This window comes from Mustela nigripes, chromosome 6 (assembly GCF_022355385.1).
Source record: "Mustela nigripes isolate SB6536 chromosome 6, MUSNIG.SB6536, whole genome shotgun sequence".
Taxonomy (NCBI): domain Eukaryota; kingdom Metazoa; phylum Chordata; class Mammalia; order Carnivora; family Mustelidae; genus Mustela; species Mustela nigripes.
The window spans coordinates 120981254-121008886 of NC_081562.1; the positions used below are offsets into that span (position 1 = coordinate 120981254).

At 37.2% G+C, this 27633-nt stretch overlaps 1 protein-coding gene across 1 annotated transcript in view; it reads left to right on the forward strand.

Moving 5' to 3' along the window:
• The window catches only part of ODAD2 (outer dynein arm docking complex subunit 2), a 187581-nt gene that overhangs the window by 15214 nt on the left and 144734 nt on the right, over positions 1–27633 (forward strand). The window contains exons 7-10 of the mRNA XM_059404994.1: positions 10103–10305; positions 11586–11600; positions 11871–11951; positions 14829–14976. Coding sequence (XP_059260977.1) covers positions 10103–10305; positions 11586–11600; positions 11871–11951; positions 14829–14976 — 447 coding nt within the window. The remainder of the gene's footprint in view (positions 1–10102; positions 10306–11585; positions 11601–11870; positions 11952–14828; positions 14977–27633) is intronic.

Consider the following 27633-nt stretch of genomic DNA (forward strand, 5'->3'; position numbering starts at 1 on the left):
TTTTGAGTGTTTAAATCAGATCTGGCTTTTTTGAAAGTGAAATTCAAAATCAAATCTTGCAGGTTAATCATTGATTAACTCATTTTTTTAAATCTTTAAGTCTTTCTTTTTATTTACTCTTTTTCTTTTTTGGGGCTCCTGGCCGGCTCAGTTGGTTAAGCATCTGCCTTTGGCTCAGGTCATGATCTCAGAGTCCTGGGATCAAGTCCCACATTGGGCTCTCTGCTCAGTGCAGATTTTGCTTCACCCCCTCCCTCTCATGCACTCTCTCTCTCAATCTCTCTCTCAAATAAATAAATATGATCTTTAAAATAATATTTTTTTTAACGTGGACTCCACATGGAGCCCAACCCAGGGCTTGAACTTATAACTGAGATCAGGGGTCAGACACTTGACTGAACCACCCATGTACCCCAGTCTTCAGTTCTTTCTATCTATAAGATCATGTCATCTGCAAACAGAGATAGTTTTACTTCTTCTTTTTCAATTTGGATATTTTTAGAATTTTTTCTTGCCTAATTACTATACCTTTTAGGCCTGTGTTGAATAGAAGCAGTGAAAGCTAGCTCCTTGTCTTATTCCTGATATTAGGGGAAAAATCTTTCAGGCTTTTGCCACTAAATGTGATGTTATCTGTGGGCTTTTCATATATGACCTTTATTATTTTGAGGAGGTTCCCTTCCATTTAGTTTTCCTTTTGTTGGTGTACCCCATAATTTTTGGTGGAGCTTCCTGAGTGAAGAAGGCATATAACAGGGAAAAAATTGAAGGTTAACATGTGAAATATCTTTATTTCTCTCTCTCAGTTATTGTTTCTATAATGATAGTTCAAAAATAACTTTTACTTAGAATTTTAAAGGCATTTTTTCCCCACGTGGCCTGTCTGTTTTGACTTTTCTCATCTAAAAGTCTTTAGGATCTTCTCTTATTCAGGATGTTCTGTACTTTTCATGATGATATGGTTGGTGCTGGTTTTGCTGGTTTTTCATTAATGACGACATATGTCCTTCAGAACTAGAAAAATACTTTTTTTGGTATCACATTTTTAATCATTCTTTCCTTTCTGTTCTCTTTGCTCTCTTTTTGAAACTTACTAATTGAATGTTGGGCCTCTGAGACTCATTCTCTGATTTTCTTTTCTGTTGCCCACATTTTGTAAATATTCTTTTACCTTATCTTCAAGACATTGTATGTATCTTTAAAATTTAAGCTCTCATATTTTCAACATTTTGTTTTTGGGTGTTTTTCTCTACCTATCCTATGTTTTCCTTTCTCTTGGGTAAAAGCTAGGAGTTAAACAGCAAGGTCATAGGGTAGCTGTATCTTTAACTTCTTAAGCAATTCATAAACGGTTTTCCAAAGCGGTTGTATTATTTTACATACATACTGGCAATGTATGAGAACTCCAGTTCTTCTGCATATTTGTCAATAATTGGTATGGTCAGTCCTCCGATTTAGACATTCTAATAGGTGTGTGTACTGGTATTCCACTGGGTTTTAATTTGTATTTCTTGAATGCATTCTTTCATATGCTTATTTTGCCACTCTTATATTATATGTGATAATGTGTCTATTACAATTTTTTGCCCAGTTTTTTATTAGGTTGTTTGATAGTTGTGGAAGATCTTTATATATACTCTTGGCTTACATATTCTGTCAGATATATGACTTGTAAGTATTTTCTTCCAATTTGTGGCTTGTCATTTAATTCTCTAACCCATGTCTTCCAAAAAGCCAGTGTCCTTAATTTTGATGAAGTCCAACTTACTAATTTTTTCTTTATAACATTGTACCTGATAAAGCTTTGCCAAACTCAGAGTCACAAAGGTTTTCTCCAATTTCTTTTTCTAGACGTTTTCAAATATTAGGTTTTACATTTAGGCTTTTTAAAATTTATTTTTTGTACATGATATAAGGCATGGATCAAAGTTTTTTTCTTTTACATATTAATATCAAGTTTTTCCAATGCCATTTGTTGAAAAAAAAATCCTTTCTCCATTGAATTACCTTTATGCCTTTCTCAAAAATCAGTTGTCTATTTGTGTGGGTGTATTTCTGTTCCAGTGATTTGTCTATTTTTATGCCAGTACCACAATGTCTGATTACTGTAGCTTTATAATAAATCTTGAAGTCAGGTAGTATAAATTCTCCAATGTTCTCCTTTTTCAAACTTGTTTGGGTATTTTACATCTTTTGTAACTCCATTAGAATGTTAGGGTCAGTTTGTCAATTTCTTCATGAAAAGCCTGAAAGAATTATGGTTGAGACTATGATTAGTCTATAGTTTAATTTGGAAAGAGCTAATGTCTTGACAGCACTGAGGTTTCCAATCTATGAGCAGAGTATGTCTTCCCATCTGTTTAGGTCTTTAATTTTCTCAGCAATATTTTGTAACTTTCAGTGCACAGCTCTTGCACATCCCTTATGAAACCTACCTGTAAGTATTTCATATTTTAGAGGCGTTAAAAAGAAAACTACAGGCTCAAAATGGCATCACTTAGGCCAAGTCAACATCCAAGAATTATATTATATTTTATAATATATATATTATTATATTATTTATACCTAAATAACTGCAGTTTCAGCCACCCAGGAGTATAACCCATAACCAACCAACTGCAGCTGCCTGGTCCATACGAAGAAATTTACTGATTTATCCCTTCTGCTTTTTGTAGGAGGGTACCCTTGCCTACCCTTGCCTAAACAATACATTCCTTGCTAATAAATTCCTTTTTTTAATGCTCTCTGCCTTTAAAAACCTTTCTTTTGTTTAGTTCTGTGAAGCATTTCTTTGCTTGCTAGACAGGATGCTGCTGGATTCATGAATCAATTCATAAAACCCATTAAGTCTTCAAACTTACTCTGTTGAATGTTTATTTAACAAGGGCTATGAGTAATGGTAGTTTTAAAATTTTCAATTTGTGATATGTTTGTATTAAATAAAAATACACTTGATTTTTATATATTGCTTTCATATTCTGAAACACTTATTAATTCTAGTGTCTGCTTTGTGGATCCCAGAGGGTTTCCTATGTAGATGATCATATTGTCTGTGTATAAAGATCATTTTGCCTCTTCCTTTCCAAACTCAGTTCCTTTTTTTTTTTTTTTTCTTTCCTTAATGCACTAGCTGGAACCTCCAGTACAGAATTATATAGAAGTAGTCTCTTGTTCCCAGTGGAAAAGGGAAACCTTTCGGTTTCTTACTATTAAGCATGATGTTAACTATAGCTTTCTCACAGACGAAATTATTATTTGATCTATTTGATATTTGATATTGTTGAGAACTTTTATTAGGAATGTATATTGGATAAAAACAGAGAAGGAGACAAATCCTAAGAGTGTCTGAACTGCAGAAAACAAATTGAGGGTTGCTGGAGGGGAGACTGGTGTGGGAATGGGGTAGCTGGGCGATGGCATTAAGGAGCGCACCGGGTGTTACATGCAACTGATGAATCACCTATTTCTACCCTGACATCAGTAAGACACTATATGTTAACTAACTTGAATTTAAATAAAGCCCCAAAAGAGTAATGAATATTGGATTTTATTGAGTGATTACCTATTGAGATAATAGTGTTTTTTTTTCTTTTTTAGTTTATGTAGTAAATTACATTGATGAGTTTTCAAACATAAACTAACCTTATCTTCCCAGAATAAATCTCATTTGTTCAGGATATAGTATCCTTCTTATATTTTATGGGATCTAACTTGCTAAGATTTTAAGTTTCACATCTACGTAAGGTTATTTGTTTGTAATTTTCCTTAATATCTTTGGTTTTGCTTATCAGAGTGATACCGGCCTTCTAGAATGAGTTGGGTAGTTTTTTTTCCTCTGCAATTTCTGGTAGAGATTGTGCAGAATTGATATTGTTTCTTTCTTACATGTTTGGTAGTGAAGCCATCAGGGCCTGGAGTGTCCTTTGTAGATAAGTTTTTAAGCAACAAATTTCAATGTCTTTAATAGTGAGAGCCATGCTGTTATCTGTTTCTTCTCGAGGGTGTTTTGATAGATTGTCGTTGTTTATTTTTTTGTACTGGGATAAAATACCCATAACCTTTGCTATGTTAACAATTCTGTTTTTTAATTTAAGTAATCTCTACCCCCCAGTGTGAGACCCCCAGTGTGGACATAAAACTCCAATATTAAGAGCAATGTGCTCTACCATCTGAGTCAGCCAGGCACCCTGGTCTTCTTTAAAGGAAATTCTCCATTTCATCTAAGTTGTCAAATTTATGGCCATAACCTTGTTCTAGTTATCCTTTCATTTTTGGTAGCTATTATTACCTCTCTCATTTGTGATACTGGTAGATACTGGTCATTGGTGTGTGTGTTGTTTTTTTTTTTTTTTTTTGATCCATTTGGATAGAGGTATCTTGATTTTCTCAATTTCCTCGAGAGACTTAGCTTTTAGTTTCATTGATTCCCCCCCCCCCCACTTCACTTTGATATTTATTATTTCTTCTCTTATTTTTACTTTGTAGATTAAAACGTGGTTTTTGATGTTAAGGTCTCCCACATTTTTGCTGATTTTCTAGCAGTTGTTGGAGAGAGGTTTTGAAACGTTTCAACTGTAATTGTGGATTTGTAGGATTTTTCTTTTAGTTCTGTTTTTGTTTTTCCAGCTCTGTATATGCATTTAAGATTGCTATATCTTCTTGATAGACGGATCACTTTATCATTATGTGATGTCCCTTTCTCTCCTTGGTAATTTTTCTTTATCTGAAGTCTACTTTTATTGGATATTTTTATAGCCACTCCACCTTGCTTTTAACTACTGTTTGCATGTTCTATCTTTCTCCTCCTATTACTTTCAAGCTACCAATATTGTTATACTTGAAGTGAGTTTCTGGTAGACCACATTCAGTTCAGTTGTTTATAAAATAAATTTGTGGGGTGCCTGGGTGGCTCAGCGGGTTAAGCTTCTGCCTTCAGCTCAGGTCATGATCTCAGGGTCCTGGGATTGAGTCCTGCATCGGGCTCTCTGCTCAGCTTCCCCCTCTCTCTCTCTGCCTGCCTCTCTGCCTAGTTGTGATCTCTGTCAAATAAATAAATAAAATCTTAAAAATAAAATAAATTTGTGAAATTCTATTTATGTATCTGCTGGTGTATTTAGATCATTTATATTTAATTATTGATATGTTAGGGTTTACACTTGCTAGTTTACTTTGGTTTCTGTTCCATTTAGTTTTTGTTTTTGTTTTGTTTTGTTTTTTCCCTGCATTTCAGTAGATTACTTGAACATATTTTAGAATTCTACTTTAATTTATCCATAGTGTCTTGGTATACCTCTCTGTATAGATTTTGTGCCTTTGTTTATTGTGGATATTGTACCATATCATGCAAACATAATTAATTATAATCTGCTGTTTGACATTATACGAGTTTGAGTGAAGCATAGAAACCATGTCTCCTTCAAATAGTAATTGCATGACTCAATCCCTTGCAACTCCTGATATGTCACAAAAAGAAAAAATGTCAACATACTCTTCCTTTGCAAATATACTCCGTGAGAATTTGTCATTTCTCTTTCAACATAAACTTGTTGCAAAAGCTCTAATACTATTATACTGATGAGACTGAAAAAAATACAATTTTAGTACCAATAAAAGGAAATCATATCTCCTTTTAAATCCTCTTACCCAGGGCGTTTGGGTGGCTCAGTGGGTTAAGCCTCTGCCTTCGGCTCAGGTCATGGTCCCAAGGTCCTGGGATCGAGCCCCATGTTGGACTCTCTGCTCAACGGGGAGCCTGCTTCCTCCTCTCTCTCTGCCTGCCTCTCTGCCTACTTGTGATCTCTCTCTGTCAAATAAATAAATAAAAATCTTTAAATCCTCTTACCCTCTCTTGTAATTGTCTTTATTTCTTCTATATATATTGATAACTGTATGAGACATTGTTTTGCTTCAACCATCAAACTTAGAAAATTCAAGAGCAGAGTGAAAGTATTTAGCCACACTTTTATTCTTTTCCATTGTTCTTTTCTGCTGTTGTAGTTTTTCTTTTATCATCATGCGTCTTGGCATGGATTTCTTTGAGTTCATTTGTTTAGGATTTCCTCAGCTTCTTGCATCTTAGATTTATGTCTTTTACCACGGTTGAGAAAATTTCAAATCTTGTTAGAATACATTTTTAGTCTGACTCTTTCCCTCCTTTCTTTCTGTTACTCTGATGACATGAATTTTGGAATTTTTGTTATAGTCTCACAGATCTTGAGGCTCTTTTCATTTTTTTTCCAATGAATTTCCCCCTTTTTATTCATACTGGGTAATTTCATGAAAGCTCATGGATTCTTCCCCTTTGTCTTCTCCATCATATTGCTAGGCCTATCCCAGTGAGTTTTATTTTAGCTTATACATTTCAGAAATTTCTTTTTGGTTGTTTTTCATATCTTCTGTTTAATTGTTGAGGCTTTCTAGTTTTTTATTTGTTTCAAGTCTTCATAATTGCTCACTGAAGCATATAAAATATGATGGCTGCTTTAAATTCTTATCAGATTTTTCCAACATCTATTTCATCTTGGTATAAGCTTTAACCTGTGCATCATCCTTTCTCCTTCAAGTTGTGATCTTCCTGGTTCTTAGTAGGATGAATGATCTTTTATTATCTTGGACATTTGGGGCCTTATGTTGTGAAATTCTGGTTTTTATTTAAATCTTTTAACAGGCCTTCTTAGGCACTTCACTGGCAGCGGAGTCTGGAGGTTCTGTGAAGTCTGAGTTCTTCACTTATTTTCCATTGACAACTCTGGTGGTGTAGGGTGCCTCATCACCATTGGAGAGGGGTGGAAATTCAGTTTCCATGAAACCTACTCTGACTCTACCCTGGCTGGGAGGGAGCGAGTGCCTTCTTACATTTTTTTCCATGGGGTTTCCACTTAACCCATGGGAGATGAACCCATTGCTACTTGGAGGTGATGACTTTATTGCATCTCTTGAGATGATCACATGATTATCCTTTTGTCTGTTGATGACCATTTACATTGATTTTTGTGTCTTGAAGTAACATTCAACCCTGGGATATTCAATCAATATCCCACTTGATCTTTATGGCTTACCCTGCTTGGTATTGCTGGATGAAATTTGGTAATATTTTACTGAGGATATTTGCATCTATAATCATGAAGGATATGGGTTAGTAGTTATCTTCTAATACCTTTGTCTGGTTTTGGTATCTGGGCAATGTGGCCTCAAAAAATGAACTGGGAAATAATTTATTTATTTTTCTTCTTTTTGGAATTCTTTGTGTAGATTGGGTATTATTTTTCTTAAATGTTTGATAGAATTTGCCAGTCAACCCATCTGTACCTGGAGCTTTCCTTGTTGGAGTATTTTTATACAGAGAATTTGATTTCTTTGATATATAACTATTCAGATTTCCTTTTTTTTTTTTTTTTTTTTGTTAAGCTTTGGTAGTTTGTGTGTTTTGATGAATTCATACATTTTACCTAAGTTATCTAATTTATTGGCCTCAAATACAACATTCCATTATTATCCTTTAATGTCTGGGAGATCTTTTGTGATGACCCCTCTTTCATTTCTAGTATGGGTCATTTGAGTTTTCTCTCTTTTTATTTTTGATTAGTCTGCAAAGAAGTGATTGGTCTTTTAAAAAAGATTTTATTTATTTATTTGACAGAGGCAGAGAGACAGAGAAGGAACACAAGCAGGGGGAGTGGGAGAGAGAGAAAAATGTTCCCTGCTGAGCAGGGAGCCCGATGGGGGGCTGATCCCAGGACCCTGAGATCATGACCTGAGTCAGAGGCAGAAGCCTAACAACTGAGCCACCCAAGCACCTGAAGTGATCAATTTTATTAAAAGAACAGCTATTTGTTTCATTGATTGCCTTTATGTTTGGCTGCTTTCCTTTTTATTTCTGGTCTTTATGATTTTTTCCTTCTGATTTTTTTAGGTTTAATTTGCTCTTCTTATTTAACTGCTTAATTTTTAAGCTCTTAATTAGCCATTGTCTTGAGATCTTTATTTTTTCTTATATAAAGTTTTATTCTGTAAATTTCCTTATAAATACTACCTAAACTACATCCTACAGATTTTGATATGTTTTCATGCAAATTAATGTATCTGAAGATTTTCCAGTTACCTTTCTTTTACTGATTTCTAGTTTAATTCCATTGTATTAAGAGAAGATGTTTTGTATGATTTTAGTTGTTTTAGCTTTGTGAATATTTGTTTTATACCCAGAATGTGGTCATTTTGGGTGATTCTTTTTTTGTGTGCATTTGAGAAGAATGGAAGTTCTGTTGCTGTTGTGTAGTACATTGTATCAACTGTTTTGTCAATTTGGTTGATAGTATTACTTAGGTATTCTATATTATTAATTTTTTATGTACTTATTTTGTTGATTACTGAGCAAGGAGTTTTGAAGTCTCATAATTCTGGATTTACTTTTGCTTTATGTATTTTGAAATTCTATTGTTTGGTGAATACACAAAGTTGTATTGACTCTGTCGTTATGTATCTCCCTCTTCAGGTCTGATAGGATTTGTTTTGAAGTCCATTTTGTTTGATTTTTAATGTAGTCACTCCTGCATTTTTTGATTGTTGGTTGCATGGAAAGTGGGTTTTTTAATACCACAAATACTTGGTTTTCCTTTTTCATCCAGTCTGATGATTTAACTGAAGTTTTAAAATCATTTTTATTTAATGTAATTAGTGATAGTTGAATTTATTTTATTTTTTATTTATTTTTTCTTAAAGATTTTATTTATTCGACAGACAGAAATCACCAGTAGGCAGAGAGGCAGGCAGAGAGAGAGAGAGGGAAAAACAGTCTCCCTGCGAGCAGAGAGCCCGATTCAGGGCTCGATCCCAGGACCCCAAGATCATGATCTGAGCTGAAGGCAGAGGCTTTAACCCACTGAGCCGCCCAGGTGCCCCGTTAGAGTTGAATTTAAATTTACTGTCTTCTTTTCTTATTTGTCCCATTTGTTCTTTGTTCTTTTTTCCTCTTTTTTTGCCCTTTTGGTATTAATTGAGCTTTTAGAAATGATTCTATTTTATTTATGTTTTTTGTCAGTTATATTCTTAAAAGTTTCATGGTTGCTTCCCTCAGTTATTTAATGTATATCTCTAGTTTATCCTGTCCAACTTTAAATGCTATCTTACCGTTTCATGACTGGTTTAAGAACCTTACACGGTGCACCTTCAATGCCTCTCCCTTCCCTTGCCATTATTGTCATGCATTTTACTTTTGCATGGTATTAACTCCTCAACACATTGATACAACTTTTTTATTATTATGTTCAATTAGCCAACATAAAGCACATCGTTAGTTTTTGATGTAGTGTTCAACGATTCATTAGTTGCATATAACACCCAGTGCTCATCACAACACAGGTCCTTCTCACTATTTTCGCATTAGAGAGTCAATTGTATTTTAGAATGATCAAAAACAGCTCAAAGAATTTCTACAGATATTCATTTCTCTGTGTAGATGTGGCATGATATTCCTTCTGAATGAAGAACTTCATGGATATTTCTCTAGGGTGGGCCTTCTGGCAGTGAATTCTCTGCTTTTGTTCATCAATAAAAGTCTTATTTTGTCTTTATTTTTGAAAGCTTTTTTTTTTTTTTTTGGTCTCTGTTTAGAATTTTGAGTTGACAGGTCTTTTGTTTTAATACTTTAAAGGTCTTATTCTCTTTTCTTTTGACTTGCATTGTTTTGGATACGTCTCTTTTAATTGTTTTGTTTCTCCCTCTGTGTTTTCTGTCTCTGGCAAGATATTCTCTTTATCCTTGGTTTCAACCATTTGTACGTGATGTGTCCCCTTCAATACACTGAGTTTAGATTTTTCTGGTGGTGGTGAGCAGGAATAGGTCCAGCCCTGCTGTTGTACCCTTATGTGCTGCAGCAGGGGGAGGGAGAGGCAAGCTTAGGAACATGACATTTCTGTCAGACTAGCTCCAACAGGAACCAGTATCCTAAGGTGGCCGTTCCCCAGTGTATGTCTTAAACAGCACAAGTTAGATGCGTCAATGACTTCCTTTTCTGAAGTTATCACCAGTGTTAATTTTCAGATAGTACCAGATAATTCAGAAGCGATATCACTGTAAAAATTATTTTTGTTTTTTGTACATAAAGGATGTTAGATTCAGTGAAGAATGGGACAAAGAAAAGGAGCTTAATGAGGCACCTAAAAAGGAAGAAGAACCCACCCTTCAGAAAGCTCTTCCTGCTTCAGGCAAGAGTGCGCTGGAGAAGAACCAAATTAATTTTGGGAAGAATCAAATGACCAAAAGATTAGAGCCAAGTTTAAACTGGAAGGCCACTGTCGATTTCAAAGAGTATGTAGAAATTTGCACGAGGGGTTTTCAGATACATCCTCAGTAACCATGTTTGCCTAACTTTTAGCTTAGATTCATGTCAGAGCAATAGCGTACAGAGGAGATACTGACATCTCCGTCCAAAATACAGGTTGATCCCTCCCTGCTTCTCTTCATATTCCAGGTAGAAGGACTTGGCACGAAGAGGGTCACATGTGGGCACCAGAACCCAGTTCACTCAGTCAGGGCAAATGTCACGTGAAAAAGATGATAAAAGACACAGAGAAATCTCACAGGCCATGTAAACACAGCAGTAGGGACCTGATTAAGTAAGTTCTAGGAGAATTTAGAATGATTAAAATTATGTGAAGTTAATCAGGGAAGTCTTGAGAGAGACAGTGTCTTTTAACAGAACTTTTAAGTAAATACCATGGAAAAGCTAGAGCCTCCAAAAATCAACAGGCCTAAGAGAAGTGGACACTGATTTGATGAATGTCTGACAGATACAAGACTAGGTCCATTTAGGCCCTCTATAAATAGGCGCCAACGCACAGATTAACACCCAGTGTGACATCAAGAGCACTTTTTAAATTAGCAGAGAGGCTTACAAGTTTCAGCCCATTTTTAATGTTCCATGCAGTCACCTGATTGGGTTAAGAAAGAACCATCTTTGGGGCGCCTGGGTGGCTCAGTGGGTTGAGCCGCTGCCTTCGGCTTGGGTCATAATCTCAGGGTCCTGGGATCGAGTCCCGCATCGGGCTCTCTGCTCAGCAGGGAGCCTGCTTCCCTCTCTGCCTGCCTCTCCGTCTACTTGTGATTTCTCTCTGTCAAATAAATAAATAAAATTTAAAAAAGAAAGAAAGAAAGAAAGAAAGAACTGCCTTCCAGCTGGTCACAGGGGACCCTCACCTGCAGGGATTGAGAACCGCAGGCTGATCATGTTTTGCAAGCAAACCCAGAGAGCAGGCTTGAAGAAGTTCCGAGGAGAGAGATGCTCTCGCTCCTCTAATTCTCATAATCTTGAACTGTTTTATCTTTGTGACTCTATTTGAAGGAGTGGGAAAATGACACATAAATGGGCTGCTCTGTTACCTGGGAGGTGAATTTTTAAAATACCCTTTCCCAGGTGCTGACATTTTTCAATTATGAATTTACCTAATGGCGATGTACCAAGGCCTGTGCTAAACCTGGGAACAGCTGGACAACCAGATCCAGGCACTGCCGCGGAGTTGGTTGGAGTCGGGAAGAGACCAGGCAGCTCTCTCCCAGGGCAGGAAGCACTGAGAGTAGAAGGCTCAGAGTGGCGGATCTGCACAGTGACAGCCGCCTGTTCCTCAAAAAAGAAATGGGGGGCGAAAAGTTCCTCCACTATAGAAAGTACATGGCTGTGCTGGAAAGACAGAAGGGGCCTCACAGGTGTCAGATGGGGCTGGAACTTGTGTAGTTTTCTGTATTAGGAAAACACATCCTTGGGGTGCATGAAAACAGTGGGATCTTTGTATATATTTCTATGTTTAATTTCCTATTACTCCACATAAATTAATTTTAAAAAGTTAATATATTTGCAGTCACAAAAACGTACTGAGAGACACCCAAGAGGAAAGACACGGGGGAAAACTTGAAAGGTCTGGACCAATTGTTTCCGCAGGAAGAACACAGTTAGTCCGGTAAGTGTCTGTTAACATGAGCCCTTCTTTAAAGCCTGGCCTAGTTCACATGCACAAGACTAGTGTTCTTTCCATTAGAGCAGGATCCTCAGACACCTGTACTGACAGCTACTGGTTATAAAAATGATAATGTTGAAAATCTTTAAATGAACTTATAAGATAACCTCTTAGTGAAGAGTTCTTTGAAAGACAGGGAGCTATGGATATAACCCGGTGCTGTTGGAGTGTTCTAGAAGTGTGAATTAAATCACATTGCTTGGTGGTGTTGGTTTCTTCTATCTCCTAGCTTATTTTCAGTCTAATTGTTCCATAAATTAATGAGAGAGTAGTACTGAAGTCTCCAACTATAATGGCAATTTTTCTGTTTCTCCTTTTAGTTCTATTTTAGCTTCATGCATTTTGCAACTCTGTTGTTTGGTGTGTACATGTTTGGGATTGATACGTCTCCATGATTATGTAATTTCCCTCTATGTCCCTTGTCGTTTTTCTTTTTATTGATGTCGACTTACTCCAATATTATATAGCCACTTCTGCTTTCTTTGATTGCTTGCATGGTCTTTTTTTTTTTTCTCCTTTTCTTCAAACTAATAATATCATTATATTTGAAATGAGTTCCCTGTAGGTAGCATTTGGTTGGTTCCCTTTTTCTTTTTGGTTTATTAAGCTAAACTCTATCAACTGGTGTATTTAGATCATTTACCTTCAATGTCATTATTATTTTAGGGCTTGAATTTGTCATTATATATATATATTTTTTTCTGTTCATTCTTTGTTTTTCATTCTGTGATTTTCTTTTTCTCCCTCCATTCTCTCTAACCCCCTCTTCCATGAAAGTCTTTTTAAATCTATTCCATTTTGGAGCATGGTAAGAGAATGGGTAATTTTTAACAATTTTTGAGATTCTATGATTCTCTTAGTTCTTCTAGATCTTATTGAAATCTTGGGTTTTAGCAGGCCTTCTGGGATACCACATTGGTGGGATAAGGTGTGTGCTGCCTCCTCAGGTGAGACAAGGAATTACAAGTTTTCAAGTAGGCCTGCATTGACACTTGGGGAGGTGGGTGAGGGGCTCCTTATTATTTCTTAGTGGTAAGGAAGTTCAAGCTCTGTTGTTACCACCCTGTCTGTGAGAGGGAGGAACACCCTGTTAATTTGTCAGTGGGGGTTGGGGTTGGTGAAAGTCCTGACTCGGCATTAGGCCTCCTCTGATACCACCCAACATGGGGATTAGAGAGCTTTGCTGTAGTCTGACAAAGTTAGAACACCAAGCTCTCTGCTTGGCCATTGCTCGCAGAAGTGGGGTTAGGCCACCGTGTTTTCTGTGGTGTTGACTAGAATAGATCATTTGTTGCCTAAAAGTTTTCTTATTAAGTTGCTCTTTTTCTGGTCCTCTGAGAAGAAAGAGCAGGCTTTTCTTAGGTCGTTTTTTTCCTGTGCCCACTGGTGTTTCTGCATCACCCTCTTCTCCAGGACCCAATCTGGGATACATGAGACAAAAAGAAAATCCAAGTAACTCACCATTGTGTTGCTCCTCCAGTCCGCAGATCTCGATAGAGTCTTTCTTCTTCTTTCTACCTGTTAGAGCCCTCTCGTGTTTGTTTTATATGCAATATCCAGGATTTTTATGTACTTAGTGGGAGGATTAAGGAAAAGTATATCTACTTCATCTTTTCTGAAATAAATGTTTGGCCATAAGTGTTTCAATTTTAAATCAAATTTTAGTGAGTCAGAGAAGCCTAGAGTGATAGATAAGGGTAAAGGGGTAGTATATCCAAGCAACAACCATGACTCTGACAAAAATTAGAACTTCTCCATGTTTCTTCTTGCTTGAGGGGATATAATTATGTGGTAGAGAAGTATTTCTTAAGGTGGAGTCGCTAGCTCAAAGAAATATTGAGGTTTGCTTCTTTTTACCTCCTGAATGTATGGTTGCTGTGGGGCAGGACAGGATGGGAACCTTATAAAATAGGGAAAGCCATTTAAAGTTATAGGTCAACAGATTCATCAATGGAAAAAGAGAACAGCTTTCCTCTGGGGTACTGATTTTTTTTAATGTGATGTGGGGGTAAGGGGGGTAAACTCAGTGCACTCTGCTCTTAACTCCAGAAGCTTTTTAGTCTAAGGGAAAGTACATTTACAGATTCTCCAGGGAATACAGGTTAATTTAGAATATATTTCTATCTCATACCTTTGAATTACGTTACACTGATTCTTAAGTCAGCCTTATCTACCAGATTTTGCTCTCTAACCGATTTCCTGCCATTTGTTGAACCAGAGAATACATTACCCCGACACCCATCACATAGCTTGCTGAATTGAACAGGCACTTCAGTTCGGGACTGCAATTTCTCCCCGCTGTAGCGCAGACGGCACAACAGTGCCATTCTGCCTGACTCTCTCTGCCACAGCACCTTTGAGAAATTTTTTAAAAATCAGAGAATGTTAAAAACTGGTGAAACTCAATATTTAATTGTATTGTTTCAATTCAGTAAGCAAACGTCAATAAATACAAATACAATTCAATAACTAAATTTAAGTAAATATAAACACAAATAACCCAGGTTATTTAGCCACTATGTCTGGTGCTGCCCTTTTGTACAGCACAGCCATTGGACAAATACTTGATGCCCTTGTACATTTCTTACTATTTTCCTTACAGTTATTGCATGCAAAGCGATAATAATGACCTGTACTTGATATAGAGACAGGGGTTCATTTATCTCCTCACTTAGATCTTACCAAAGATCTTCTAGAACTCAGGTGTTGGTATCTTTTTCATTGCTTATGTTCATATTGCTGAAATATTAATGATTATAACTACATCCATGTTGTAGCATAAATATATTTATTACATGTGGTGGTTGTTATTGCTCTTAGTAAGAGTGCTGAGAAGATTGAGGAGATTATCAGTGAGAGCTCCTCAGAGACTGAGGAAGATGAAGAACCACCTGATCATCGTCAGGAAGCAAATGCAGATTTGCCATCGGAATATTGGCAAATTCAGAAGCTGGTGAAATATTTAAAGGTAAGACAGACCTTTCGGTGACATGGAGACATAGTCAATGGCCAATGATTATTTTAATTCTTCTGCCAAAAATGTATATTCTGCACCCAAGTTTATTATGTTTCTTTCAAATAAGGTGCATGGGGGAAGGTCCAATTACCCTGAAGATAGCAAGGTTAGTTCTCATGTTGCAGCCAGGCTGCCTGGTACCAGCCCTCTCCCCTGGGCCACAGTAGTGAGCAGATACTGACTTAACCACCATTTTACAACTTGTAGTATAGTGTGGCGGCAAGAGCTTGGATTTTTTTGAAGCTGGACTACAACTAAATTCTAGGCTGTGTCACTTACTAACAGTATGGCTATTGGTTGTGGTTTTGAGCCTTATTTTTCTTAACCTATGGAATAAAGTTAATACCTGCCCTATAGGAATTCTTTAGGGTTGGAAACATATTTGAAAGATGTGGCATAATGTTTGGTACATTGTAGGTGCTTAAGATATGTATCAGTTCCATTTCATTTCTCTCAATGTAACATGTATGAAAACATGTTATATAATAATGGCCTATATAATGTATTTAAGACTTGAATATGAGCAGGGCAAGGGAAATGATTTGCCAAAACCCAGATTAATATTAATGGATAACTGATACTGGTGGTGTCTAAGGTAGGCCAAGTCTAAAGCTGTAGTTTAGAAGTACTTGTAAAGACAACATTTTTAGTTACCTCATAATTCCTCCAGCTTTTCTACGTCTTTGATCAAATGAACCAAGGGCATTTGCCAGTGGCTTTGCATATGTAAAGATATTATGTGGCTCTTAAATTACTGAAGGGTACTTTTCTGATGCCTTTGAGGTCCTTCAAAGCTGACAGGTAAAATAGTTTATATGCACATTTTTGTGAATTCAACAAACACCCTCTGCAGGGGACACAGCCTAGCTGAGAAAAATTCCTTTTGCAAGAAAAATATGCCCCCTTTCTTAGCATGACCCCAGCTGCAATTCCCTGCATTTCTCAGAAAAAATTCTGTTTTCCTGAATCTTGAATCCAAGAAAAATTAGTCAAGAAATTGGGAAATTGGGAAAAGGTATTCTAATTCTCCATGGTGACATAGTCAATGGCCAAACCAGAACCTGAGCAAGCAAATAAAATATTTACATTGTTGGGCGCCTGGGTGGCTCAGTGGGTTGAGCCGCTGCCTTCGGCTCAGGTCATGATCTCAGGGTCCTGGGATCGAGTCCCGCATCGGGCTCTCTGCTCAGTGGGGAGCCTGGCTTCCTCCTCTCTCTGTCTGCCTCTCTGCCTACTTGTGATCTCTCTCTGTCAAATAAATAAATAAAATCTTAAAAAAATATATTTACATTGTTAAAAAAGGACAGGAGCTTCTATGAAGCAAATCCTAATGCCCCCCTTGGCTATACTTTTGAAAGCTTCTTAACAATTTGACCAATGTCAGTGCAAAATAAAAGAAATTTTTTGTGTGTGTTTGGAATATTTGTCGTGAAACAAAAATCAAGACCATTGGGATAGTTAATGTTTTGTTTTAAAATTTCATCTTATAATAATAATATCTTATAAATAGTAAATATTTTTAGATCATCTTTCAATTTTAAAATGGCTTTGACTTGGGATTTTGTGGTCATCTTGCCCTGTTTTAGTATTGTCAGATATCAGGTAGAGTTCATTTTTACATGTTATTGCAAATGATACATTTAAGGGTTTTTTTTTTTATTTTTAATAGAAAATCTCTGAAATTTTTAGCAACTTGATCACAAAAAAATGATTTACTTTTTATTATTATGGAAAATGTTCACTATTATGGTCATCATTATTACCTAAAAGCATACAAATAAAATTTGAGAAAAGACATGGAATTAATTATTTCAAGAATTCCTGAGAATTTGGGGGAATTTTGATTTCTTATTCCAGGAGCTTGAATATTCATACCTATCGGGAATTTGGAAATTCTAGCAGGAGCACAAGCTGCAGTTCAGGCCCCATGGTCAGACACAGCCCCCTGGTAGGCATCTTCTCCTACAAACCATGCAGTCAAAACACTGGCCGAACCCACCACACCTATCACCAATGTCCAGACTCAGGAGACCTTCCCAATGGTACCCCTGCTCCTTCACTGAACAGTGGATCTTCCCATTCTCTCTTTTCTCATAAAGCACATGTCACTCTGGCAAGAAATGGCACTAGAAAACTTTGCCACCCAGCCTTGGAACACCTTGAGCCAGATGGGTGCTGCGGCTCAGACATCACCTTTTGGAAGAAGATTGTTAAGAGCCCTGGTGTTTATCCAAAGAATTCTGGTCTCTTAACTCTATTCCATTAGTCACAGGAAATAGTCAATGGGGGAAGAAGCAGGGATGGGCCAGGCGGCAGACTAACAGAGCAGTTAGAAGCATGACCTTCCATGCTAGAAACACTCTGCTTGAGTCCGTGGTCTGGCCTCTTACTGGCTCAGCAGCCTTGGGGCAGTTCACTGACCTCTCAAAGCTTCAGTCTTCTCACTGGTCAAGGTGGCAAAAATAAAAGTTCTCATGTTTTAGGATTATTATGAATTTCAAATAAAATCCAACACATGTTAAGTGCTTTGCAGAAAGTACTCAAGACTTGTTAGCAATAACTATGACTTCTATTACAAATTATTACTGCAGACAACATATGGCGTGGAGTCTTCTTGACTTGCACATCTGGCCCTCAATTTTTGCTTTAAATTTTCTAGTAACCAATAAAAGGAGGGAACTGTAGTGAGTTAATACAGTGAGGGAAAGGCTCTTACCCTCATAAGGTAAAAATAGCCCAGTTGCCAACGCATGTAACTGATCCTGGGACTAAGAGCAGAAAGAATTTTCTCCCCGAGGACTTAATGAAGCAGACAGTGAGTGTGGTAGTGAATGACATCCTTAATAAGATCCTCCCAGTGAACATGGCAATGAGAGTTTCTCATAATAGCCTAACTATTGAATAACTGTCTTGAGTTTTTCAACTATTTAGGATAAGTCCATTTAATATGAAGCCAAAAAGGGATGCACTATTTCTGTCCCAGAACAGCTAAGGAAAACATTTATTGATGAAGTGCTACTTAAGCTTGCACAAGTTACTCATCAATAAATCATGTGCAAATGTGATACTTTTGGCCAGACAGTAAATTGCTTGGAATTATTATAGTTCCCACAGGTAGATATTCTTAACATAGCCAATAAAAGAAAAAGTATATCTACAAATGATTTCAAGCTTATTTGACACAGATAAATGTTTTATGTGGGGACACGAAAGGATATTAAAAGTCTATGAAATGCAAAATTCAATGTCTCCAGGTAATCTCAAAACAAATACACCTGACATTTTAATTTGCAAACTTGTGCCTTAAATGTAGGCTTATACTAGCAGAGAAATGTTAATGTTGACCTGACTTTCTACTTACCATTTTCCAAGTACAGCAATGTCTGATTGTTTAAAAAAAAAAAAAATTGATGAGCTCGTTAATACCCAAACAGGTCAACGAACTATAGCTTGTTATTTATCCAAAGCTATGAGCTCAGATCTTGGCATGTAAGTAAAGGGAGTTTGTATTTAATTATTTGGCTTTGACATACATTCATTTCAACTTACAAGTTTTATATACATATATATTCTTTTAATCTGGATTTTTAGAACACAGTTTAATTTTTAAACTAATGAAGACCTTGCATTTTTACTCACCAACCTTCCAACTTCTGTTCCCCCAAATGACTGGTGACACTGTGCCCTAATTCTAAATGAAGCAATAAACCACCTTTTCAACTTCCTTAGCGAGAAACACATTCTGCCTTCTGCTATCTTTATGGTTCAGCTTGTCTGTCCCGTCAGCTACGTGAATAGAAGGACCATATTAAACTCATTTCTGTGTCTTGCGGGGTGTCTAGCCAGTGAGCACAGGCCTACTTCTCCATCCTCTGCTCAGAATGTGTGAGGGGGAGAGAGTAGGTTCCTAAGGGGTGAGGCTGAGCTGTTCTTCATGCTCAGCTCCTAGAGAACTGTTTTTCCTCCCTCTGAGCCAGAGTCTTTCCTTCTGCTGTTGACGTCTTCCCCACTTTCTCTTACTCTTTCTCCTCCTTCTCCTGTTCCCTTTCTCTTGTAGATATGCCGTTTTGTTGCTATATTTGCTAGCTTTCTGTGAATATTATTTTCTCCCCCTGGCCAGGGCTGCTTTAAATTCTCGCAATTAAAAATGTTTTGCTCTGGATCGATTCCAGTGATCGGGGAAGATCGTTTGTTAAGATGTGTGCCCTACACTAATTCTGTGAGTTTTTGTAAAAACGCAGACATTTTACTCATTACTCAACCAATTATGTGGAGAATGCCTTTGTGAAATCAGAGAGTTGCAGAATTTTATTTTGTTTGGAAATGTAGATTAGTCACAAGTATTATAGTATTCTAAATTAGTACAAATAGGTTCTGTTCAGTAGAGTGAGAGAAAATGTTGAGAGGCTGTAACTCTAAGTAGATCTGCCTTTCAATCACAGCGCGTACACAGTGTACATGTCATTAAACTGAAGAATGAATTTCCGGACACAAGGTTGCAAGCCTACTGAAATCCATTTCTATGGAGGTTGAAGGAGGGTTGGGGATGGAACTTAATACTGTAGGATAAATAAATCCGAGAGAAAATTGAGGAGATTATAGAGTGATGCCCAGAATGCAGTTGGTCAAGATTTTAGGTAGTTTGGAGGGATGGCAGAGCGTGGGTCTAGAATCATGCCTTATCTCCCTTGTAGGCATTTCCTTGTCACTTGAGGATAAGGTGTCAGTCCTATCCTGACATCAGCTCCAGGCTCAGATGGGAGATTACTAGCCAGCAGCTTGTAGCTGTCTGGCCCTGAAGTGCTTCATTCAGCCACTCTTCTACCTGACTCCTGGCTGCAATGATGGAAGAATCTAGGGTTAATCCCCAGGGCTGTGTTCCCAGGTGTGTCTCCTCCCTACAGGAGGCCTATTTCTACACCTGGGATTTTCATCAGACCTCAGCCAGGCGTCAGGAGGATGAAGGCAGAGTCCAGCAGCAGGTGGTATGCAGAATGAGTCAGAGTGGGAAGAGACAGAAAGCCAGCAAGGGGAGGGGGTGAGGGGGTTGCACTGGGTCCTGGAATAGGATGATGTCCTTGGAAGCAGCAAAGAAATGGCTAGCAAAGAAAACAGGCCAGTTTATGAGGAGGCTTTGGTTTGGGGCACATTAAGTTTGAAGAGAGTGAAATACCCAAAGAGAAACGCCCGTGCTGTAGGTAGAAATCAAGGACTGAGTATATGAGGCATGAATTATGCATAATGAAGAATAGGAGCAGGGTCTTCATTAGAAACCGAAGGACTGCTTCAGAAGCAGGGAAATGAATGAGGGGGTGGAGCCTCTGGGCTTGTTTTTGTCTTTTTATTCATGACCGAATATGACCTCTTTATACCACTTCGGACAGCGGCTGTCTCCCATTCGAGTTAGTGCAACCAAGGTAGTATTTTTAGATCAGAATTCCAGTGTTATCCCGAAGGCAGTCTTTCCTTAAGTATTTGTTTGCCATCTTACAGACTGCTTCATCAGCCTTAAAAAAAAAAAAAATCTTAGCGAAAGTAACACTTTATTTGGTAATTTTATGCAACTAGCCAGTAGATAAAAAAGACTGATTAAAAAAAATTAAGCTGGAAAGTTTGAAGCAAAAAAAAAAAAAAAGTTCATTTTTAGTTTCCTTCCAGCTGAAAGCTCCTACACACTAAGACCCTAAGGATCTAGCTATGAAATCGGGAAAAGATGCGCTTCTTAATGCCAATTCCCAAATGTGATTTCGTTCCTGAGTCTGTGATCTCTGCGATTTTCATCCCCGAGCCCCGGGGGATGGTGATGATGTCCGGACCCGGACCCGTGTCACTCAGTGGAGAATGGCTAATGTAGGCTGCTGAGTGGCGGCGGGTGATCGCAGCTGGGCGTCGACACACGTTTATCCTCTTCCCCCACCCACCGTGTGTTGGTGAGGGGCAGTGCCTAATTGTGTTGTCGTATTTGATCAAACTCATGAAACACTGGTGTTGATTTCACCTTGCATGTGTGCCAGGAGTCTTGCTAGTTATTCTTCTGTTAGGGATCTACAAATTCAGATTTCTCTGGCCATGAAAAGTGAAGGTACTTGATGGCTTCCCCAGCAACCTCTCCCACCCCCCGCTTAGCTGTGACATCTACTTCATGACATCTCAAAGACGCACATCAGAAATTCCACAAGACTTCCCAAGAGACACTGTGGGCTCTGTCCTTGGCATGTTTTGGATGTCCCCTCTGGAAAGGGATTCACCACAGAGACATTTTGAAACTTTAAAACCTTTGACTCCTTTTGTGGTGTTCAGTTCCTTAATGATCTTTCAGGAACTGATTAAAAACACACACACACACACACACACACACACACCCATCTTAATTGGTTAAGGAGTTCTTCTAAGTGGTAACTGGGAGTTATAGGATTTTTCACTGCAGGAATTTGATGTACTTTGCAATCAATTACAGTTAATTAAATTCCTTTCCCATTACTCGGGTTTTGGGTATGGAGGAGCAGGTAGTGTGATCCTTGTTTCATTGGTGGAAAAGCTGAGAAATAGTTCACTCTGGGCCACACAGAAGGCGAGGCGGCTGCGGGCCAGGCTGGTGTCCAGGCTTCTATCTTTACTGCCTGTTGCCTGGTTATTCTGTCCCTCTGTCAAGAAACTCGGGGCCCAGAGGGCCTGCAGGCTTGGCTGTTGTGTGCTCCTATTTTCTCTCTCACTTGGTTTTCTTCATTTGAGTGAGAGACTAATTATAAAGGGAGCATTTCTTTCTTTCTTTCTTTTCTTTTCTTTTTTTTTTTTTTTTAAGATTTTGTTTATTTGTCAGAGAGAGCACACAAGCAGGCATAGTGGCAGGCAGAGGCAGAGAGAGAAGCAGGCTCCCCTCTGAGCAAGGAGCCCGATATGGGACTCTATCCAAGGACCCTGGGATCATGACCTGAGCTGAAGGCAGATGCTTAACCAACTGAGCCACCCAGGCATCCCAAAAGGGAGCATTTCTTAACAAAGGACTTCAATGTTCATTTCTGGAAGGCAGTATGAGAATCTGCTCTTTTGCTAAATGAAAGAGTTGGAGAAGACGGTGATAGGACCGTGTTAGTCGTGTTCAGCAGACTCTTTCAAAAATGGAAAATAGTGGTCACTGTTTATATATTCAAATAAACGCCAGTAGTTAGAAAGGAAAATTACTCCCACCTTCGTGAGAAACAATGAAACAATGCACTGATGTGGGTTAACTTTAAAAGAAAATGTCTCCATGACAAAAGAGAGTTTTGTATTAAAAAGAAAAAAAAAAGATCCCAAAAACCACTGCCTGTCAGAAATCGTAAGATATTTTAAATTGCATCATCTAAAAAATTTCTTAGTAGAGTTTGCATTTATGCAAATGTACTCTTAAATTCTGCAGTGTATGTCATGAACACCTTTTAAGAATTTGGATTACTTGAGATGTGTGTAACTTGTGTGTTTATATATGGCCCAAAAGAAAATTATCCCTTTTTTTTTATGACAAAGGAGGTAATGGAAGTGATGGAGAGGCTCCTCATCTCCACAGAGGAATCTATACTCCACAGATAAACTAATAAGCTTTTTAGTCTTTGAGATATAAACTATTTTTGCCCTGTGGCTCTCATAAACAAGAGTGGAGAAAGGCAAAGAGAATTGGCTAAGTATGATAAAGTAACACTACTGAATCGTAACAGCTTATACTACCGTTAGCTAGCATTGTACAACCACATCAACTTACCTACAGAAAAATAACATTAAAAATCTCAAGGGAGGTTTCTGAAGCTTTAACTCATTCATTCATTCATTCATTCATAAATGCATATTGTGGGCTCGTCCAGCTAGAGTATAGTGATATGATATTGTCTATCCAGCTACTCATATGATTTTTGGTTGCAAAGAATTTTGCTATCTAAGTTTTATGTGGCATTCTGTTCAGTTTTATGTACTCTGAAAATGTATTCAATCTTTTGGGGGAATTTGTTCCCTGATGTGTTGGCAGCTACACTATAGTTTGTTCCTCAAAGTATGCTTTCCCCCAAATTTATTTGAGAGGCTAAATAAATTGTAGGAAAGTCACATTGCCTAGTCCCAGTTTACATAATGCTCTAGTCTGCTTTACTTTTTATTTTAAAAACACATATTCATGTCCTCTTCTAGAAGCCTAAGCACACTGAAGAATTTATAAATATAAGAGTTCAGGAGTAAAAGGTACCAGATTTGGTATAAGTGATCTTTTCGTTTTATATTACTTCCTGCATATACTTCTCTTGTACTCATTATTAGAAGTTGTGTATTTGTAGGAAAAGTATTAAGCTCCAGGTTCCTTTTTGGTCCACTAGCCTGTGCTACTCCACACAAGCAAGGGCGGCAGTTTCTTTCCCAGCTCCTGCCTTCTGGGTGGATGTGGCTGGCTGTGGCCTCCTGATATTTCTGCGACATGCAGGGCTTAGCAGAAGCATGTGTTCCTCTTCTAGTCCTTCCTGTATTTAAATCAGTAAAATCTTATAAAAATAATACATTAATATATGCCCTTGGTAAAATTTAAGCCGTGCAGAAGAATAACAGGGAAAGCCCCCTTCCAGATGTCTCTGTGTATATACATACACATATATAATTTTTATACACAAAATGAAGTCATACTACTTATGCGACATTTTGATTTTTGTATGTCTTATTGTATTGTATATACGTGTCTTCTCAGTGATCTTCCATATCCGCCTCAGTCCTTTTAATTACCACGTAGTAGGCTACTATATGTATCTGTCAATAACTCTTGTAACAGTTCCCTTACTGGTAACATTTTGCCTTGTCCCCCAAATCGACTTTTATTATTACAACATAGCTGCAGCAGATATTTTTTATATATTCTTTGGATATGTAGCCTATTTCTGTAGGAGAGATTCTCTGAAGTGGAATTGCCTGTGTCAAAGAATATGGGCATTCAAATTTTGATAGTTCTAATGGGGAGGTGTTGTTAAATAGGTGCAAAGTTTTAGTTTCACAAGCTCTGGAAAGCTGCACAGCATAGTTAATAATATTGAATTGTATATTTGAAATATGTGAGAGGGTATTTGATCGCATGGTAAGTGTAAATACCGCAAAAAGGAGGAAGCATAAGAAAACTTTTGGAGGTAATGGATGCGTCTGTTACCTTGATTGTGGAGATGGTTTCACAGGTGTACGCAGATGCTCAAGCTCATTAAATTGGTTACATAAATATGTAAATTTTTTGTGTATCAATTCCACCTTAGTAAAGGGATTTTAAACAAAAAAATATACGCACACCAAAGTTTGAGTACTCCACCAAAATCTTTTAAATTGAAAGGGAAATAATGAAAAGTAATCAACCAACCGACTTGGTTTGTATAAAAAATTTTGATGGCTCCTTACACAAAGTAAATGTCGATTTATACTTAATTAATAAATATCAGTGATTTTCAACCTTGAATGCAGAGTGAAATCAGTCAGGTTCCTAAAAACAAAACAAAACAAAGACCCTGATGCCCAGGTCACATTCGTGGAGGTTTTAAACAAATTGGTCTGAAATGAGGTCTAGGCATCGATGGTCTTTAAAATCTTTCCAGAGTATTAAAATTGTTTGTCTAGAAATAAGATTCACTGTTACAAATTCTCACTACCCTACAGTCTTTTTTTATTTTTTATTTTGGTCAATTTCAACTGGGCGGGGAATGTATCTTGTGTGAATTTGCATATTCCTGATTACTAGTGAGGTTGGTAAATATTTTTATGTGTCTAATAGCCATTGTATTGTATACCTCGCTTATTTTTCTGTGGTTGTCTTTTGATTCTTAATGCAAATTAATCCTTTGTTATATTATTTGCAAATATTTTCTCTTAGTTTGTCGTGTCTTTTTATCTACTCTTCTCTTTGAAAACTTTTAAATTGTACATTGTACAACTGTACATTGTACTATACTGACTTTTCTTCATGGCTCTATTATAAAGTTTTGTGTCTTAGGAGCTAGGAAGGTTTTTCTGAAGTCATTCTAAGAGAACAAAAAATTTTCTATTTCTTCCTGGTAGGTTTATAGCTTAAAAAAAAAAAAAATGTTCAGATCCTGAATCCATCTTGATGTTATTTCATAGGGACAGTGTGAGGTTGGGATCGAATTTTACTTCTTCTTATTCTTTTTTTTTTTTTTTTGATGGGGAGTCCATTGTTTCAACACAGATTATTCATTCCTCCACTTTTTCAGTGATCTGAGATATTACCCTTATCAAGTATTGTCATCTCGTATGTGAGAGTTTGTTTCTGGATCTATATTACATTGAGTTATTTGAATGCTCCCCATGCCAGTTCCATGCTGTTTTAATTACTGTAACTTCGGTGTATTTTATATTTGATCGGCCAGAGAGCTTTCTTAAAATTTTTAAACTACTTTTTGCATATTTTCCATTCCAGGTCATTTTTAGAAAAGTTGCAAATTGAATTAAAAAAAAAAAACCCTCAAAAATGCTGTTGGGGATTTTGGTCGGTCTATATGAATTTATAAATTACTTTTAGGTAAATTGTAATATTTTTCAAGTTTTTATTTAAATTCCAGTTAGTTAACCATGGTGTAATATTAGTTTCAGGTGTACTACTTAAGTGAATCAACACTTACATACAACACCAGTAGCTCATCGCAACACGCCCATCCCCCACTCAACCCTTCTCTCCCTCCCACTGCCCTCGGTTAACCGTAAGTTTATTCTCTTAGTTAAGGCTCTGTTTCTTAGTTTTCCCTTCTTTTCCCTCCCCTATGTTCATTTGTTTTGTTCTCAAATTGCTTATATGAGTGAAATCACATGGTATTTATCTTTCTCTGACTTATTTCATTATACACACACACACACACACACCACGTCTTTATTCATTAATCAATGGACATTTGGGCTCTTTCCATAATTTGCCTGTTGTTGATAATGTAGCATGTACCCCTTTGGATCATATTTTTGTATCCTTTGGGTAAGTATCTAGTAGGGCAGTTGCTGGATCATAGGGTAGTTCTATTTATAACTTTCTGAGGACCTCCCATACTGTTTTCCAGAGTGGCTGCACCAACTTGCATTCTCACCAACAGTGTAAGAGGGTTCCCCTTTCTCCACATCTTCGCCAACATCTGTTGTTTCCTGTGTTGTTAATTTTACCCATTCTGACAGGTGTGAGGTGGTATTTCATTGTAGTTTTGATTTGTATTTCCTGATGATGAGTGATGTTGAGCACCTTTTCATGTGTCTATTGGCCATCTGGATGTCTTCTTGGAGAAATGCCTGTCTGTATCTTCTGCCCATTTTTAAATTGGGTTATTTGTTTTTTGGGTGTTGAGTTTTATAAGTTCTTTATAGATTTTGGATACTAACTCTATCAGATATGTCACTTACAAAAATCTTCTTCCATTCCATAGGTTGACTTCTAGTTTTATTGACTATTTCTTTTGCTGTGCAGAAACTTTTTATTTTTATGAAATTCCAATAGTTTATTTTTGCTTTTCTTTCCCTTTCCTGGGGAGACATATCTAGTAAGAAGTTCCTACAGTCGATGTCAAAGATGTTGCTGTCTGTGTTCTCCTCTAGGATTTTTAATGGTTTCCTGCCTCACATTTAGGTCTTTAATCCATTTGAATTTATTTCTGTGGATGGTGCAAAAAAGTGGGCTACTTTCAATCTTTTGCATGTTGCTGTCCAGTTTTCCCAACACTATTTGTTGAAGAGACCGTCTTTTTTCCACTGGATACTTTTTCCTGCGTTGTCAAAGATTAATTGACCATATTGTTGTGGGTCTGCAAATTTTAATAACATCAATTATCCTATTCAGCAACACGGTATGACCATTCATTTATTTTTAAATTTTGATGTATTTTAGTAAAAATTAATAGCTTCTTTTCCATATATTTTCAACACATTTCTTGTGAGATTTACTCCTTGATATTTTTGTTATTATTTTACCAATAGTGGCATAGGAATATTTTTCAAATTACATCTTTTGATTTATCATTCTTAGTATATTGGGGGAATTATTCATTTTTGAATGTCTTCCTTATATCCAGTCACTTTATTGAGCTACTTCTATTAATTATCATAATTATTCAGTGTACTCTTCTGAATTTTTTAGGAAGACAGTCATATTTGCTACAACTTTTTCCTCATTGCAGTGACTAGGACATTCCAGCAGATTATCTATTTCGGTAAATGTTCCATGTCTATTTAAAAGGAATGTGTAGGGAATGCTTGCATTGTTCCGTACCCATTCCCAATAAAAATTCTCAGCAAGCTTGTAATGCAACAGTCTGAGTCTAATTTCTTTTTTCTTCTGGCACAGCATTTTCTCATTTTCTTTCCTGGAGTCCTCTTGAGTCTCATCGCTTGAGTCTGAGGTTTATGAGTGCTGAATCATCAGTATAAAGTCGGTTTGCAAATAAACAGAAGGCAAAGCAATGCATTTTACTACCTTGACTTACGTGGTCATATGCAACTCACTTTGAGCATTGACTTTTTACTGTCTCTGACCCTGGGAGATGAAGAGTATCTGTAAGCCAACCTCTGTGCTGGGTGCCAGGCCCTCTGTCATCATCAATAAATAGTCACTGGCGGGCCTTCACTTTTCTT